Source organism: Alosa alosa, chromosome 19 (genome assembly GCF_017589495.1).
Source record: "Alosa alosa isolate M-15738 ecotype Scorff River chromosome 19, AALO_Geno_1.1, whole genome shotgun sequence".
Lineage (NCBI taxonomy): Eukaryota > Metazoa > Chordata > Actinopteri > Clupeiformes > Clupeidae > Alosa > Alosa alosa.
The window spans coordinates 21,477,128-21,495,378 of NC_063207.1; the positions used below are offsets into that span (position 1 = coordinate 21,477,128).

The 18,251-nt window shown below is 40.5% G+C and overlaps 1 protein-coding gene across 2 annotated transcripts; it reads left to right on the top strand.

Moving 5' to 3' along the window:
* The first annotated feature begins 4,523 nt into the window (after nt 1-4,523).
* On the top strand, nt 4,524-16,768 carry gcfc2 (GC-rich sequence DNA-binding factor 2). Of its 2 annotated transcripts, XM_048228742.1 has the most exons (19): nt 4,524-4,911; nt 5,694-5,789; nt 5,935-6,087; nt 6,357-6,605; nt 8,084-8,184; nt 8,581-8,634; nt 9,079-9,182; nt 9,567-9,750; nt 10,147-10,270; nt 10,541-10,586; nt 10,845-10,942; nt 12,295-12,494; nt 12,624-12,768; nt 14,720-14,841; nt 15,229-15,305; nt 15,480-15,546; nt 15,662-15,808; nt 15,911-16,050; nt 16,544-16,768. In XM_048228742.1, exons 1-19 carry the CDS (start codon nt 4,626-4,628, stop codon nt 16,653-16,655), a joined length of 2,505 nt encoding a protein of 834 aa, XP_048084699.1. In that variant the 5' UTR covers nt 4,524-4,625; the 3' UTR covers nt 16,656-16,768. The 2 variants fall into 2 exon arrangements, with proteins under 2 accessions (XP_048084699.1, XP_048084701.1); XM_048228744.1 differs by lacking the exon at nt 8,581-8,634.
* The last annotated feature ends 1,483 nt before the right edge of the window (nt 16,769-18,251 follow it).

Consider the following 18,251-nt stretch of genomic DNA (forward strand, 5'->3'; position numbering starts at 1 on the left):
TATTCTTTCATGTCACCGTATTACATTTTACATAATGTAAGCATCCCTTTTTGAATAAAAGCTTCCTAGTTTCATCAGTAGGTTGAGGTAAAACAATAGTTATAGTTTGAGTATCACAGGGAAAGGGAAAGATGATAATACTTAGATTGTTATTAAAATGTAAAATACAGTTTTAAGTAGAGTAAACACTATTGTTTGAATCATGACAAGACTCAACATAATACTACACTGCAGAAACTGTTAAAATAACACAGGTTTTTTTTTATTTTTTAAATGTGACTTTACTGTACATTTACATTGATTAATTTGGCGATGTTTTATCATAACTTGCAGCAATAGAATAACATTTAAGCTACAGTACTACAGAGCTACAGCTATAGGAATTACCACTGCATTCGTCAATACTAGAGGATAGGAGTGCCTACATTTTAAGTACTAGTCAAAGTATGGTAGGAGAAGTAAGAAGGAAGAGAAGGAAGGAGGTAGAGGAGGTTGTGAGAAGTGCTAGGAGAGGAGGTGTTCTTGGAAGAGTAGTGTCTTTAAGAGCTTTTCTTTATTGGCCCTATCCTCTCCCTTTTTCTGCTTATCTTTAATATCACTTTTATTTATTTTTTATTAGTTTATTTGTCAGGGACAATGTAGCGCACATTATTACATACATAGCTATCACAGTCAATGCCATAACAATGTCTGTAGATGTGTTACATAAAAGGTTTCTAGCCAGTTGGCTAATTTGCAACCCCAGTCCCTGGTCAGACCTTTCTAAAAGCATATTGTAATCTAAAAGTATTCTAAAAAGTGTAATATATGTGTACATACACCTCTCTATTCACATAGAGACCAACAAAACATGAAATGTTAGTGTTCATACCCTAATCATGCACATCAGGACAACCACAACATACATAAGAACAACACAAACAGCAAGTCTCGTAACACAACCCCCAGACACCCAACTGCCCGCAGACTCTCACTTATACGGACAGCCAGTCACAACATACACAAATACAATAACACAGACAGCAAATCACATACAATACAACCCCCAGATTCCTAGCCGCCCGCAAACTCTCACCTATGCGAACAGCCAGTCACATACAACATGCAATAACACAGACACAAAACATCACATCAGGTACTACACAACCCCCAGATACCCAACCGCCCGCAAACTCTCCCCTATGCAAACAGCCAGGCTTAATGAAATTATCAAAACTTAATAACTTATATTTTTGTAGAATTAAACAGTGATGTGATGTTATTGGTTTCTGGTCCATTATTTTCAGTGCCTGTTGTCTGGGAGGCTTGTCCCCATACGGTAATACAGTATGATAAGTGAGAGAGTATCATTGCATGAAAGAACAATAAAGCTGCCTTGACCGGGATGTGATGTCTTATCATTCTGAAGCAGTTCAGGTTTGTCCGGACAGTCTTGCAGAGTTTCTTAACATGTTTTTTGAAATTAAGTTGTGAGTCTAAAATAATACCTAAAAATGTAAATTCATCCACTTCCTCTATAGCCTCTTGGTCTATTTTAATGGTACATTTGGCTTTACCTCTTATAGAGAAGCACATTGAAACAGTCTTTTTAATGTTAAGCATCAGGTGATTATCTTTGAGCCATTGGCATACTCCTACATTTCCTTGGTCAAGACCTCTGCTGCTGCACCTGGTGTTCTAGCTGGTGCATATAAGACTGTATCGTCAGCATACATTTGACAGTTTGCTGACTGACAGCATGTTGGTAGGTCGTTGATATACAGACTAAACAGCAGAGGCCCCAGGATGGATCCCTGTGGAACACCCATTGTCGACTGAAGTGTCATTGAGAGTCCTGTGTTTATTTTAACACGTTGCTCTCGATTGTCCAAGTATGAGGCAAACCAACCGATGGCATGTTCAGAGAAGTTGAAATTGGTGAGCTTGTTAAAGAGTATGCTGTGGTTCACTGTGTCAAAGGCCTTTTTGAGGTCTGCTGTATAAACACAGCTCCCACAACATTACCCTTGTCCAACTTATCCTTAATAGGGCTGTCAAAATAACTGATTAATTTCGATTAATTAATTTGAGAAAAAATAACTGATTAAAAAAAATAACGCAGATTAATCGATTCCGTATGACCTTTGACCCCGAGCCATCCTAGTCAGTAACCATTAGACTGTAAAATGAAGGAGAGAGAAGAAAATGTGCTGACTAGATCATTGATTGGAACATTTACTTTTAAAAAACGGCCTGATGGTGTTGATAAAAATAAAGGTGTTGATTAAAATAGTCCTCTACAATGTCTGCAGCAAGGAATTTGCATATCACCGGAGTTCGTCAACTCTAAAGTCGCATATCAATGCAAAGAAATAGTGTTGACATTGAGGGAAATGTTCATTTATTTTCATTGTGTCCCCTACCTGTAGGTTATATCTGTGGCCTGAAATGCCTTGTCTGTGAAAAAAAACTTCTTTCTTGAAGCAATTAGGTCATATCATAGATTATTATGGCCATTATTTGAACAAGCTCAACACAGACCACCATGACTGCAAACATTTCAGAGAAACACCCAGCAATCCTGAAAGAATTCCATGCTGGGAGGTTCATTGTGCATAAGACATACAACAAGTTCTCAGCCATGGCAATAGACCAGTGTCATGAACAGAACAATGCACTCATCAAAGGATCTGGTGGAGCAGTTGGACTAACAGAGAATCCCGGGGCACTGTGATGCTGGATGGTGGCTGGCCCTGAAATTGCCAGAATAATTACTGAATTTGAAAATGGAACGTCACCACAACCTGAAAACCATCACCATGAGCAGCATTGAGCAGCACAAGAAGCATGTTAGGTCCCTGTTAACAGTGAATCAATTGAGATGGGGAACCCATTTCTTGAAGAGCCAAGATCTGCTAGTGCTTGATACCAAAGACATCAAACTGCATGGGCGACATGGAAATCTTTCACAGAAGTAACTGAAGTTTTCAATGAGCTCATGCAATTGAAGAATGATCAGAGTGAACTATCCATGTCACTGCTGGAGCGCTTTGTAGTACTAATGTATGATAGGACAAGTGACATCATGGAGGGAATGAGGCCAGAAAACCTGTTCACACAGAAATCTAGAGCTTTAGAGAACATCCCACCCACAAAGGCTGCACTTGAGCAACATATCAACTTAAGCGGGCCACTTATCAAGCCAGTGTCTGGTACCAAGCTTTAGGCCTAGTGCTTGATCCTGAGCAAAAGCCTTCTGATTGGGGCTGGGTTATGGTTATGGTATTTAGCAGACGCTTTACAAACAGACAACAATACAAAGTAACAGTGAACAATTTAAGACTACATTAAGGAGAATAGCAAAATAAACAACAATGTCAATTCAATCAATATCCTAATAAAAATAAATAAATACTATAATATAAAACCATAACGCACAAGAAAGGTTTAATAAACTAAGTGCATGTTGAACAGATATGCCTTTAGAAAGACCCAAAACCATCACAGGAACGGAGAGCATTTATTCCACCAACGAGGAACCACCGAGGAAAAGTCTTGAATCTGACCTAGTGTTTATGGCTGGTCGACACAACAGACGCTCATCAGAAGACTGCAGTGCGGTTAGGGATATAATATCTTGATCATTGAATTAAGATAGCAGGGAGCAGATCCAGTCAGTGTCCTATAGGCCAAAGCATGGGTGAAGGATGAGACAGGATGGGAGCCATTCTAGACCACTCTTCCGGAGGCCTCCCATGGCTGTTATGAACTGATCCATTGTTGCTGCAAAAAAGGGTGTACTATGCGTTGCAGGTGCAAAAAGGCTGCCCTCAAGTGCACTGATCTTTGCTCTTGCTCAGGAGACTGTTAGCCTGGATAAAGGCTACACAGCCAATAGAGACATGACATTAAAAAAGGAAAACATTGTTGAGACAAAAAGGCTACTTGTGTATTTTTTTGAAAGGGGTTCCTTATTAAATTGCTCCTACTATCTACCATTCCACTATGTATCTATCTGTAAAGGTGAAAAAAGAAATCACATTTGTATGTGATTAGAATGTTGCCAGTTAAAGGTTCCATTTGAAACTGTCATAATGAACTCAAGCAACCAGTTTGAATGGCAGTTAATATAAGTTCTAGATCTTATATTAATCACAGTAGAATTCTGGAATGACTTGTAAAAATATTATACTCCTCAAACATGTGTATATTATACAGCAAATATCTAGCCCCAGAAGTCAGATATGAAGTGGCTCCACGTCTGAAATTAAACCTGAAGATTGAAGATTACATGTGAAACTTTCATGCTTTAGTCATAAAATACACAATTGTTTTGCTTATCAGTCTATGTTATCTGATGAAACTGAGTAGGAGAGCCACACCATCTTTCTGGCATTAGATTAACCATCAGCACATTAACCCATATCCATTTTGCCATAGAACTGAAAAGGCTAGCTTAAATGAAAGGACTTTGCCACTATTTTCTTTTAGCTAAAGGGCTTTTATTTTGAAAATGGGGGCTTTTATTTTGTTGGAAAGAAATCTTTACCTGGAAGTAATATCAAAAACGCCGTTCGTTCAGGTTTGGTAAAAAGACTCGAGTGTAAACATTTCTTAATCATTTAGCAAACCACATTTAAAAAAAAATGTTTCGTAAGGCAACGCGGAGAAATATTAGAGAAAGGAAAGACGATTCCAGTGAAGACGATCGAAAAGAAGACGAGGATGAGAGTGAAATACCTTCTCTTCAGATCAAACCATCAAAACTATCTCAAACCAGAGGAATAACCTGTAGTTCCAAGGCTCAAAAAGCTCCCGCAAAATCGGATTCTAGTGGAGAGGACGATGACGGAATGGTTTACTCTGCTAGCAGCCCAGGTCCTCCAAAAGAGCAAACCAAAACAAAGACGCTTACTTTCTCCGATGACGAAGGTGAGTAAGTAGGAACATGTTAAAACGTGTTTATGCTTCAGATAGATAGGCCTATATTGACAGGACAAACCATGAATCAAATATGGAACAACTCTTAACCCCCCAAACTCCCCAGTCGCTGCAGTGGCGTTGTCCCCATATCTGACATTTTTAAAATGTTATTTGTTTTCATTATTGTTACGGTTATCTCTGGAAGATGTCGTTATGCTCATATATTATGTGTCAAACGTAATCATTGTAAATGCCATAGATAATATCACGCTCACCTTTCCTATATAGTAGTTTCCAAAAGTTGCAGGAGGGTATGTACATGTATTTGGTAGCCTAAGTAATAGTCTAGCTCCATAACTTTCTTATCTGTCCAGAAGCTGAAGGCATTTGTTGCATGACATTAGGCAGTCTGCCTACCCATGCAGTTATGTTATGCCAATTTAAAGAGAAGCTGAATTATTTTGCTGTCTGCTGCCTTGGAATGCAAATCAGCCATGGTTCCTATGCTCAGGGAAAAGACCCTACCCCAAAGTAAGAGCTTAAATATTTATAGGAACTGCGGTCAGAGGAACTTTTTCTCGGCCAAGTATACTTGTGTATACAAGTAGGCTATACAAATTTGGTCTCTGCATTTATCCCATCTGTGAATTTGTGAACACACAGAGCACACAGTGAAAAAAAGATGTCATGAGTAGACATCATTTGGAAACTTATCTGACCTCGCAATCTCAACTTGCCTTTTGTTTCACACAACAACCTGACTCATTTTTTATCTGATTTTCTATAAACAGGCCCTGAGTCTGAATTCAAAATAAAGAAAGCCAAAGACAAATTGGTTGTATTCAGTTCTCGGAAAAAAGAAGGTTCACCAATCAAGACTTCTGAAGGTAAAGTCTAATCAGTATCCGATTAGTTAACCTTCAGTTTTGCCGCTGAGTAAATGGGGTTGTTTGCTCTGCATTTGATGATCTTTCATAATTGCTTGTGAGACCAGTTCATTCAGAGTTGCAATTCTCTCTCCTTAAACTACAGCAAAAGATGTCTCCCGGAAAAAGCAGCCCACAGTAGAGTCAGAGAGTGACTCTGCAGAAGAGGAAATGAGTGAAAGTGACAACAGCGACATCAGCTCTATGACATCGATGTCCTCTCAGTCCTCAGCGCCTGCCCAGATCCCCAGGTCTCCAGGTCTGTGTGATTTGTGTACTTAACCATCAAATACAAAAATAACAAGTGAGAATAAGTGTGACTTAAAGGAGAATTCCAGCCAGTTTTCACATAGATCTCTGTTACTCGAGGTCAAATCATGCCCCCAGAGTGTAGCACTGTAGCTTCCTGGCTACTCTAGCTGTTGGCTGCAGCAACTCAAGCTAGTTTTGGTGACCTCGAGAAACAGTGATCTATGTGAAAAATGGCCGGAATTCTCCTTTAACTTGTGTCATTATCACTTTGCATAGTACCAGTCTCCATCCCTGATGCTCGGAAGATCCGTGCTGCCAAGGAAGCACGTCAGCGGGCACGGGCCCAAAGGGACTACATCTCTCTGGACGGAGATCGAGAGAGCACCCCCGGCACGGGAGAGGACGAGGATCTGGACGACGTGGAGCGAGAGCGAGACAGCGACAACGAGCCTGATGACCACGAGCGCCGTATCGAGTTTGCACCCCGACCCCAAACGCTCAGAGAGAGGATAGCGGAAAAGATGGGTGAGCGTCGCACCTCTGAGTGTTCATCCATTAGCTTTTCAGGGCGGCGGTGGCGGCGGTGGCGGCTAAGGAGGTAGAGGAGCTGTTCAGTAGGGTGGTTCTTATTTTTTAAGTCTCCAATTGTCATGCTCTTAACCCTTCAAATTGTTCCTTTATATAAGAAAATACAGCATGCCAATTTACCTTTCCTGGTAAAATCAATACATATTTCTATTGATGATCACCTTGGTTATTGTTTGGGTTTAGAGCACATTTTTTGGTCTTCATTAAAATATTCAAACAATTGTATCCACGAAACCCTAAATATGTGCCACAAAACTGTATGATGAAAAGGCACCTTCACCATTCCTTGCTCAGCTTTGCTTGCAGTTGTGTTGTGTACCAAGAGCAAAATCATGGCAAAAACAAGAATAGAAGTTTATTTGATTGGTTCCACCATACCAGTTGGATCAAATCTGCCATCTATTAGAATGGAAGATCACTGATGGATCTATCCAGACTGCAAAAAGTCAACACTGGCTGCTGAGCATCAGAAATGAGGGATTGTTGAAAACATTGTGCTTTTTTTGAGATTGTTGTCATTGTTGTCATGTCAGTGTTGCTGATTTCAATAATGTAGTTCATTTGCAGCAACTTTTAATATTACTTGCATATCACAATAACGCAGCACAGCTTAACATAGGCAATCTTTCACATGATTGAGCTACCTCTAAATATCATTTTTTTGTCAACATTTTTGCATATTTCTAATTTTGAAGTTAAAAGGAACAGTTTAAGAGGTTAAGACACTAACATTTTGCAAAAATGTTCAGTAACTGGAGGGTTGCTGGTTCGACCCTGACCCCTTCTGAGCCTGTCGATGTGTCCTTGAGCAAGACACTGAATCCCAAACTGCTCCCGATGTGCAGGCTGGAGCCTGGCAAGGCAGCCTGCCCCGTCGGTGTGTGTGAATGGGTGAATTTGAAGCATGAAATTATAAAGCACTTTCAGTGCTTGGAAGAGTAGAAAGGTGCTATATAAATCCTGCCATTTAGCATTTTAAGTTCGGTGAAATGGATACTGGACTGCACTGAAACAAATTTTATGCAAGTGTCCTTAGTGAACAACGGGCTGCTTCACATTCCTTTCAGCAGAATTTAGTGGCATCAGAGTATCAAATCTTATTTGCCGCTATATTTACATGTACTGTATACATTCAGCAGACACTTTTATCTAAAGTGATATCCATATATTGATTAAATTACGAGGGCCAATGTCCTTGTGCCTTTCTCAAGGGCACAACGGTGGAAGCCGGGAATTAAACCCACAACTTTCAGGCTACTACATGCTAGCCCAGCATCTTAATCACTACACTACCACCACCCTATCACTAAACTAATGGCCCTCCTTTGTGAGATGTAGAAAAAAATTAGACTCTGCATGTTTATTCAGTTCTACTCTCTGTTTATGTTGATGATGTGTTACTGTTTGACCCCCAGGTGAAAGTGACAGTGTGGACAGCTCTGATGACAGCGAGGAGGCCGAGGCCCAGAGCCTGTGGGAGGCCCAGCAAATTGAGAAAGGTGTGAAAAGGCCACAGGTGAGTCTGATTATGGACATCATATCATATATAACTTTGCATTACATACACAGAGATGTGACAGTCAGACTGGGATATTCAGATATTCTCTCCCCTGAAAGCTCATTTGCAAATCAAAAGGTTTAGTGTGGAACGATGGACACTTTTGAGTTGGTGTTCGATTAAAGCAACACTATTCTGTTGAAATTCACACACTATGTGAGTAAGCACACAGCGTACTGCATTAAAATGTTCTGACGGAAGTACGTTAATTGACACAGAGTGCATGTCCACTCCCAGCCCTCAGTATTAGCTATCATGCCATTAGCTGTTGATATGGGTATTTTCTTCTGTCCTGCTGAAGAGAGAGTGTATCTGAATGAATCCCTGATTCCTGCTGTCGCATCTCTTTTCTAGCTAAGTAGAGGCGAATGTGAGCTTCTCAATGAGCTGCTCCAGAATATTTTGCAGGTAAGGCATACACATTTTTGACTATGTGTGTGTTTGTTCTATTGTCTGACTCATGGAAGTCATTTTGCTCAAATGTCAAATTTTTCGATGTCATCAAAAAGGTAAGCTTTTAGCTGTTTTTAATTGATGGTGTCTAAACACAGGAAGTAATTCAAAATCACCTGTTGGGTGTATGCATGGGTGCCAGAACAAGTGAGGCAGACCTGGTAACATGCCTGTCAAATAATGTGAACATACACAACTTTTTGTCATATAAGGCATTACCCCTGTTCACACTACTTTGTCTGTCACCAAACGGATTCAGGTTTACCAGAGACCAGAAGGAAGTTGTCAGAGTTTTAGTACTGGTGTGGTAAAATATCATCATTTATAATTAGTGAGGTTGCATTGTCCATCATGTGTTTATTCATCCTTATTTTTTGTTCTCTTTGTGTGAATGCTCAGATCTCCAAACTGGGAAAAGAGTCAGGGAAGAGGAAGAGACTGCAAATCCCTGAATCACTTCCTGCTGTGAGCTTCAGCATCATCAAGAAGAGGATTACTGGAAAGTAGGAACTACCTCAGCTGCGCCTTTCATTTCACAGCTTTTCAACCATGATTGAGTTTATATATCATAGAAGCAGAGGTTAATTAGAAACAGAAGTGTGTGTGTGTGTGTGTGTGTGTGTGTGTGTGTCTGTGTCTGTGTCTGTGTGTGTGTGATTGCTGAATGTAATGGTGGCTAATATGCACATAGTTTTAAAATAGCTTGGATCTGGCTCTGATACAAATATATATTATGCATTTCTAAGTCTCAGTTTAGTGTTTAAGGCTCAGTTCTTCTAACTTTGAGCTGTCTTTCTGCTTCCTTTGCCTTATGACACTCTCTCTCTCTCCCCCCCTTTGTCTTTCTCCTATCTGTCTCCCCCCCCCTCCCCCCCCCTTTAACACAGACTGGAGTCCTTGAGAAGTGTTCACCGGGCCCATGAGGCGGATTTGCGGAAGCTCCAGTTTGATGTGGACGAGGCCAAGAGCACCCTGGAGAACCTGGAGAACACCACTGCTGAGGAACAGCTCAAGTTCTACCGGAACATGCGTGTCTATGCCGACAACCTGATCGAATGTCTGACAGAGAAGGTGCACACGCAGAATGATTGTTGTAATCGTTGCAGGCTGTGTCGGATGTTGAGCCTTTTGAAATCGAGAGAATATTTGTGGTGTGCCTAATATTTCTTCTGGAGCTGTGTGGCACGAGGAACTCTAATCTTGTTGAGGGCCCACAGAAATTGGTTAGTTATTGCCTTGTGACGATGGTCACTTTTTGTCCAAGCATTATAGTAATAGTAGTTGGACATTATAGTAATAGTAGTAGTTTGCCCTACTTATAAACAAGCCTATATCATTACTGTTTATGCTGGTGTCCCTAATGTCATTGCTTGGACCCTCATTGTCGCTGTGGAATGTGACCAGTCCTGGCTGATGGTCTGACCTTATATGTCTTTGCTCTTCCTGTGTGTTACCTGTCTGTGCTAGATGGTGCTGATCAACTCAGTGGAGATGGACATGCACTCTCTGTACATCGACCAAGCGGATGCACTGTTCAACAAAAGGAAGGAGGTGGTGAGGGAGGAGTCCTCTCGTCTCCAGCAGCTATCGTGTGAGTAGGCAAGACACTGATCCCGGAGCAGTGGACACTTGCAGGGACTAAACCTCAACCTTCAGTGAAGAATAAACGTTATTAGTTATTTATACTTAGACTTGAACTTTCAGTCCAGCAAAATTCTGCTAAAAGTAATTTGCAATCAGCATTTACAACGCAAAGCACAGCCTATACATGTAAAGACCTGTTTCGATCTGTTGAGTTTATTCCATTGAGTATTATCTTGTCCTGTTCACCTAAACCATCTGCGTTGTGTCTGTTCCATAGTTAACACAGATACAACTGGTGACGATCCCATGGGAGCTCAGGGCAGGTATGGACTTTTAGCATTTAATTATATAAATTGCCTTCAGTGTTAACATTTAATTCATGAATGGTCTCAGTTTTGATGTGCCAGTTAAGTTAGAAACGGGACACCTTGTAATTACTTCTATCTACTTCTGCTGTTTCACTCAATCTACTCACTGTGACATTACTGAAGTAATCAAACAGGGGAAGTGCACTGTATGTGCAGCGGCAGCAGTAGCTGTAAATGTGGTTGTTTAGGTGGTTTGTTTGTGAACTGTTGCAGAGAGGAGAGCATCTCGGAGGGACAGCTGGAGCTTGCGTGCCTGCCTGCCGACACAGAGGACGAACCTGAACAGCAGGAAGAGCTTCAGAGGAAGAAAGGGTGTGTGTGTGTGTGTGTGTGTGTGTGTGTGTGTGTGTGTGTGTGTGTGTGCGTGTGTGTGTGTGGGAGAGATATTTACTCGTTCATTAGTACACTACAAGGCCGTAGGCATGGAGACAACATTGGGGGAGACCAAATGTGCATGGCGGGTTAAATTGTTCCCGCCATTCTATTATGTAAATTCATGAACATGATATGTTTATTTATGTTTTCTTTTTGAGAATAATGTCTAATAGTACTGTACTGTGTGTAATTCTATCTAATGCTGCTGCAGAACATTACCACCATGACTATAATCATATGAAGATTAATGTGTGCAGTGGTATAGAAAATAAGTCCAGATATTGTGACCCAAGTTTAGCAAATATTCAAAAACGTGGGTGTGTAACATTTGCATGTTTGGTTTGCTTTCTGTGTATTCCTTTGTGTGGTTATAGGGAGGGAAAGTGAAAACCAGCGCCCCAAGTGGTTGCGTTCCTATCGAAGAGCAGCTCCAATGTTAAGTCCCATTAAAAAAAAATATTTAAAAAAAAATATTGTGAAGCCAGTTATCCACCAAAAATATTTTTCAGTGTGTATACAGTAATAATCTTCTAACTGTGCAAATGTCAGGTCCTATTTTGCCTTATTTTAAAAAATCGAAATTGCTCCTTTTGTTTCATAAATGGACTACAATTAAAGAAGTGACGTGACTTTACCCTTTGACATTACTCACGCTAGCATGGTTTGTTTATTAGCCTAGTTAGCATTGACACTTAACACTTACTTCCAGTTATTCATGTGAGTCAAAACACAACACCACTTATCCAGACATAAAGGTAATCACCACGCGGTTTACATCACGCTCAGTTATTACAACAATATGTTAAGCCAGTTAAGCAAATTGCCGTATTGATCAGTTAGAGATTAAGCGCCCAAACCTGTGATGTCACATGCAACTTTAGTTAGTTATCACCATGTTAAGACAAAAACTCAAAACCATTCAACTGATCCTAAAAATAAGGTATGACCACTAGAAGCAATAGAGGTGACCCCAGTGCCTAACATGTGGAAAGCATTAAATTAAGATCCCAATGTGCACTGAGATATATTTTTTCTAAAAAAAAATCCCATCCACTCCGCTGAACTCTAGGAACGCAACCAGTAGGTGGCAATGAGATTACTTTCCCTCCCTATATTACCATGTTTCTGTGTGGTCATGTAAGCAATATTCAAACCAAATGTGATGACAAATTGTAGAAGTTGAGGCATTCATTGGCTTAATTAAGAATTCCAAAGAGGTCTATAAACCTAGCAAAGATCATTAGTAGAAATAAGCAAATGTGTAAATATGTCTAATTTGACTAATTAGCGGACATCCTGAAGAGAGCGGAAGCCATTTTCTCAGACGTCCATAAGGATTTCTCCGACATCAGTAAGATCCTCTCCAGGTTTGATGAGTGGAGACATTCCTACGCAGACTCCTACAACAATGCGTACATCGGCCTGTGCCTGCCCAAACTCCTGAGCCCCATCGTCAGGCAGCAGCTCATTGGCTGGAACCCTCTTCAGGTACGGTTTGAAACTTTGTGACGCTGTTATTGACTGACAGTCGAAATAAGTTTACTTTTATGCCAGTTCTCTTGGCTTCATTGGACTCTTAGGGCTGAATCTGTTTACATTTGTGAAATGTGCTTCCAGTCAGATGGTGAGGACTTTGAGGGCCGGCCCTGGTACTCTGCAGTTGAGAAGTTCTGCCACGGACAAGGACACGAGGAGTCTGAGAATGCGGACATTAAAACCATTCCTGCAATCATAGAGAAGACTGTCCTGCCCAAGATTCAAGGTCTGTCCATCATCTTCAGAATATCACAGAGCTAACACTCTGAATTGTCCACCAGTCTTCGCTTACAGTAATCTGTGTTCTGCAATGCAAATGGGGTCAGGGCTGGAATATACAAAAACAAGAACGTTTAAATCTATCTATCTATAAATTGCAGGAACTCTGTCTGTGTGTTATTCGCATATCTCTCGAACCGATGGTCCGATTGATTTCAAACTTGACAGGGATCTGAGAGGATAACCGGGACTTTTGGTAGAATTGAATCCGCAGGTAAAAAGCGAGTGTAAGATATGCGGGTGATTATCATGTCTGACCTCAACAATAAAGACTCCGTTGCATTAAAATTAGTCAGTGGATTTTGCTAAATGCGGTTTGCTTACATTAAAATAAGTCAGCGGATTTTGCAACACACCACCAACAAACACAAGTATGCAGTGGCTATTCAAAACGGTGTAAAACATGATGTGCAATAAACTGACACTTCCAATAGCCCAGGCTACGTTGGACAGTCTTTAGATTTTGAATAAACAAACGACAATCCCGACTGCAAGGTCCCAAATTTAGATGAGCGATAATGGTCCCGAATTTAAAGACGTTTCAGAGTGCCAGACATAAAAGCATGATCAGCTACAGACAACGAGAGGCAGATATAGCGTGATGTCACTTATAGAGACCAGTTTTTGAGCTGCATCGTTGCAAATTTCATATGATGATGCATCATTTTACAGTTTGTCTGTTCTATCATCAAGTTATTCAATAGGCTAAACATACAGGGCCCTATCATGACAGTCAAAAGCGCATCGTCACTCGTCAAAAGCTTATTCAAATTTAGTAGGATTGTCCAGTCCATATTGGGAGGGTTTTGCATGGATGTGCGCTGGTGTGCGTTCATGGATGATCGAGGAATGGTGCGTTGTGCACCCGCCAATATGACTGTTGACAATGCGCTCTTAAAATAACATATAAACAACTCGCCATAGACTTCTGACTAGGTGTACAATAGCGATTTTTAGACAATGCGCCAGGCCACTACCTAAGTTGTTAATTGCCTCACACCCCTGGGCGCATTGTTTAAAAAATAAACATGCAAAATAAGGAATTCAGCTTTGCGCCGGGTGGAAAACGAGTTTTACGCCATGCGCCAGGGTGCAAGATACAGCCCACAGTCTTTACTCAAAGCTTTAGGCTTATGTCATTTTGATCAGCTACAGACAATGAGTGGCAGACAGCGTGTTGTCACTTATAGGCTACCAGAGATTTTTCACATCGTTGCAAATTTCATATGATGATGCATCATTCCACAAAATGATTTGTGTTCTCTTTCATTAAGTAATTCAATAGGCTAAACACATAGCCTTGACTCAAAACAGCTGTTAGGCTTATGTCATTTTGATCTTTAAGAAATGTCACATGCAGCCATGCTTAAATTCTGCTCACTGCCCCTGCTGTGGCGTAACTGGCTGGGGCACCTGCACTGTACACCGGTGATCCGGGTTCGCGCCCCGATTCCCGCCCCGTGGTCCTTTCCGGATCCCACCCCGACCCTCTCACACTCACTTCCTGTCATACTCCTCCACTGTCCTGTCATTAAAGGCATAAAAAGCCCCCCCCCCCCCCAAAAAAAAAAAAAAAAAAAAAAAAATATATACTTTAAATTCTGCTCACTGCACATTTATTATATTATGATATAATATTCATTATTGAATGTAGCTGGAATTATGTTTTTCCCTATCATCCTATTTTTTAAAGTATGCCTACCTGCAGGCATGTATTTGGGCTACAGGTTAGCATGTTTGAATGGGCACTGCACTAGTAATTCTAATTCCAGAATTAAAAAACATCTGGAATAATTCAAGACCAGTGATTGTATCTATCTGTCTTATGTTATCTGTGTCTTACTGTACTTTTCTGTTATTTAAATGATATCGTGGCCACTTGTTCCTATTACTCCTAGGCTTTGTGGAGTTGGTGTGGGACCCTTTATCTCTGAGACAGACCCAGTGTCTTACAGTCCTTTGCAGGAGACTACAGGACGATTACTCCATCTTCAGTGGCGATCAGAGCAAGCCTGTCAAGGTATGATAATGTCACCTTTAATCTGTTCAGTGCTTTTGAGGCAGTTAAAAAGTGATGCATTGGCTGCTGGTATAGGATGTATATGTGTGATGTCAGCTCAGTTTACCATACACGATGAGTAGCTTTGATTAACCATGCCAAGGCTCTCAGTCCTTATTCTCAGCTTTGGTTACAATAATAGTCCTGAACAGAAGGCAGTGTAAGATCGTCTTATGAAGTATGATCGAAGTATGATGGACAATTCTGATTTGACTGTTGAGAGTTCACTCAAACATTGCAGATGACTCAAGCCCCAGAAAATAATGAAGACTGATAAATGACTCAACCAAGTTTGTAACGTGCTTAGTCCTAGTGTGTAATATGTAGCTGGCGTTGCTTCCCTGGCAGGCCTTCTTGATGTCGGTCACCTCGCGGCTGAAAAGTGCAGTTGATGAAGATGTTTTCATCCCTCTCTATCCAAAGAAGTAAAGCCATTTTTTTTAACACATTTACATTGTAATTCTGTCATTTACCAGGCTGTTTCCATTTGATTAGATATTTCCCCACATTTCCCTTTTTTGTACAAATCACTTCTCATGATATGGAGATAGTTTTGATCTTGGTTTCTTGTTTTTATTGATTGTTTTATTATTTATTAGGTACTTGGATGACCGGGCTTCACCACAGTACAGATTTCAAACACAGCAGTTCTGGTCAGCAGTGAAGGTAACACTCAACCATTTTCCTTCTGAATTCACAATCATAATTCATAACACACAATAGTGCATCATTATATTCTGTAACCTACTTCATTTGAAATGGACTCTGGATTATGTTCCAGCTTCTCGGTAACATCACCCTATGGGATGATATCCTAACGGAGCACACTCTGAAGGAGCTGGCTCTGGACAAACTCCTTAATCGCTACCTCATGATGGCCCTGCTCAACGAGTCCGACAGCCAGCTCACCGTGGAGAAATGCAAAAAGGTGCGGCTTCTCTTTCTTTTAATTTGACTGCCGATGCAATGATGTTAAATTTACTAAAGCTTTTGTTGAAGTCATGTTTCAATGTCCAATCTTTACCACTAGGTGGCAGCATGCTTTCCCAAGTCCTGGTTCGAGGACTTGGACACAAGATCATCTCTGCCTCAGCTGAAGAGTTTCTGTAGTCATCTGCTGCAAACTGGGCACTCTGTTTGCAAAGACAATACTCATCCAGACAGGACAAGGTAACCACTGCTCTCAGTTGCTCTGTGCTCATTGGCACTCACTTAGCACAAAGTTGGCAAACAAGCAACATGTTTACTCAGTGCATAATTATATTTACTTATGACTTGAAGATTTGATCATGCATTTTTTTTTATTAGTTTACATTGAAACATGTGTGCCCTATAGGTTTACAAAATGAGAGATGTAGTTGTTTCAAATCCTCATGCTGTGTAATATGCTGTGTGATTTGTCTTTATTTCAATTCAAGTCCAGTTTATGTATGTATCTCTAAGAAACAACTGAAATGGTCTCAAGGCGCTTTACAGAGCTCAGACCCTTTATCCTGTAGCAAGCAAAGTGAAAGGGGAAAGCAAAAAAAATGTAACCGGAAAAAAAAAACCAAGAGCAGAAGCAAGGCTCATGGTGGCGCGGGAGTGGAGAGAGCTGGACAAAAAGAGAGAAAAATAAGCATATAAAGCATATTGAATATAAAGTTTGTCTTTCATTTTTCAGGGACATTTTGAAAACTCTGTTCACCATCATGGCAGATGTCAAGGCATGGGATGACCTGACTACAATAGCAGAAAAGTACCACCACACAGACTTAATGAGTCAGTTATTCTAAAAGGTGAAAAAATATTCACCTTTTAGTAGTCCTCATAAGAATCATAAATGCTACTTTTGTACCGGTCTATGGAAAAATCTTTAATTGAAAATAAACATTATTTTTGTAATATGCCCCTTTTGTCATAGAATCTGTTTCCATTGATACAACCACACTTATTTTGACCAATTAAGGAATGTTATTGTACTATATGTACACCAAGAACCGTTCGATAGGAATAGGTATACTTTGCAACAGTAAACAATGGACGTGGACAATATGTAAAGCAGAAAAGTTGTGATAATTAGCCTGCAACACATCTGAGTAGCTTTAGGACCATGGTGCACCTCTTAGTGCGCGCAGAGTGAGCGTTGTTTCACTGCGTTCCTTCACGTGCGCCGCTGAAGCCCTTGGTGTGATGGACGTGCTCTCATTTCACAACTCATTCACAACAACAGCTTGAAACGCACATTTATATCTCCGTGTTTCCAACGGCTGAGACAATGTCGTTTTACGATGTGACCTCATCGTCGATTGCCTATTATACGTGTGTGCTCGGAATGCTGTGCGCTACATCTATTGACTCTCAAAGTTTCGAGGACTCAGGTAATCCAGCATCCTTATTAAGACAAACTTCTGCAACTTGTTTTTTGTCTTAGTCTACGCTAAGTTGTAGACAAAATGTGTAGCCTAATTGACGCATTGTTTTGTTGAAACAGGCTATTGTGGTTGTCGTTTGAAAGGTAGGGCTAAATATTGCGACAACAAAATCTCACGTGTTGCAACTACAGTACCACCCCACTACAAGTCAACTCTGTCGATGAATAGCCTAGTGAAAACAGTTATTCGTATGCAGAAACGGATGAATATTGTTTGTTGAATTACTCTTTATAAAGAGTAATAAATTAATAGATTAATAAATTGCTTTAGCCTACAGTACCTAATTGTCTCCTGGAATGGATGAAGTGACTGCGTCATGGTAGCCAGTCACTAATGTCTTCAAATTCATGAATTTGCCTGAATCTAGAAATGAGTAGTGATTTTTAAAAATAAATAAATAGAGAAATGCTGAATGTATTAAGCTATTTAATGTGTAATTTAAGTTAATTAACACATTAAACAATGAGTAGGTATATGGGGAAAACCCCTTCACTGATTGCGTTGAGCGGGCATTGATAGGCTACTATGGGTGGCCTAACAGATTTCTTTTTTTATCTAGTGGGTGTACTGACTTATTTTTGCAATTCTGAAGAAACCGATCACGAGCGATTATATCCAATAATTTTTGAATAAATGTCTTTCTCCCTGAAGTTTGTCAACGGGCCTAAACTTGAAGTGCTCATGAAAAGTAGAGTTGACAGATCTCTCAGTCTACCGACATTCTGCTGCAGCTCAATATGAAGCTTGTAAAAGGCTCAGCGCAGATTGACGTATTTACGTTGAAATCATCCTATTTGCGCTATAATGTAATTTCACCACCGAAGCAGGCATGCCCGTGTCATGAACTTCGGTCTTCTCTGTTGGAACCACCAACAGAGACACCCCCCTTTTTTTTTTTTTTGTGCCTGCTCATTAGACAAATAAGTAGGCTAAACTTTATTAGGCCAACTTCATCAA

Coding starts and splice junctions, on each gene's coding strand:
- gcfc2 (XM_048228742.1), top strand. CDS start 4,626: ATGTTTCGTAAGGCAACGCGGAGAAATATTAGAGAAAGGAAAGACGAT. Junction 10,587..10,844: donor CCCATGGGAGCTCAGGGCAG/GTATGGACTTTT, acceptor GAACTGTTGCAG/AGAGGAGAGCATCTCGGAGG. Junction 16,051..16,543: donor ACTCATCCAGACAGGACAAG/GTAACCACTGCT, acceptor TTCATTTTTCAG/GGACATTTTGAAAACTCTGT.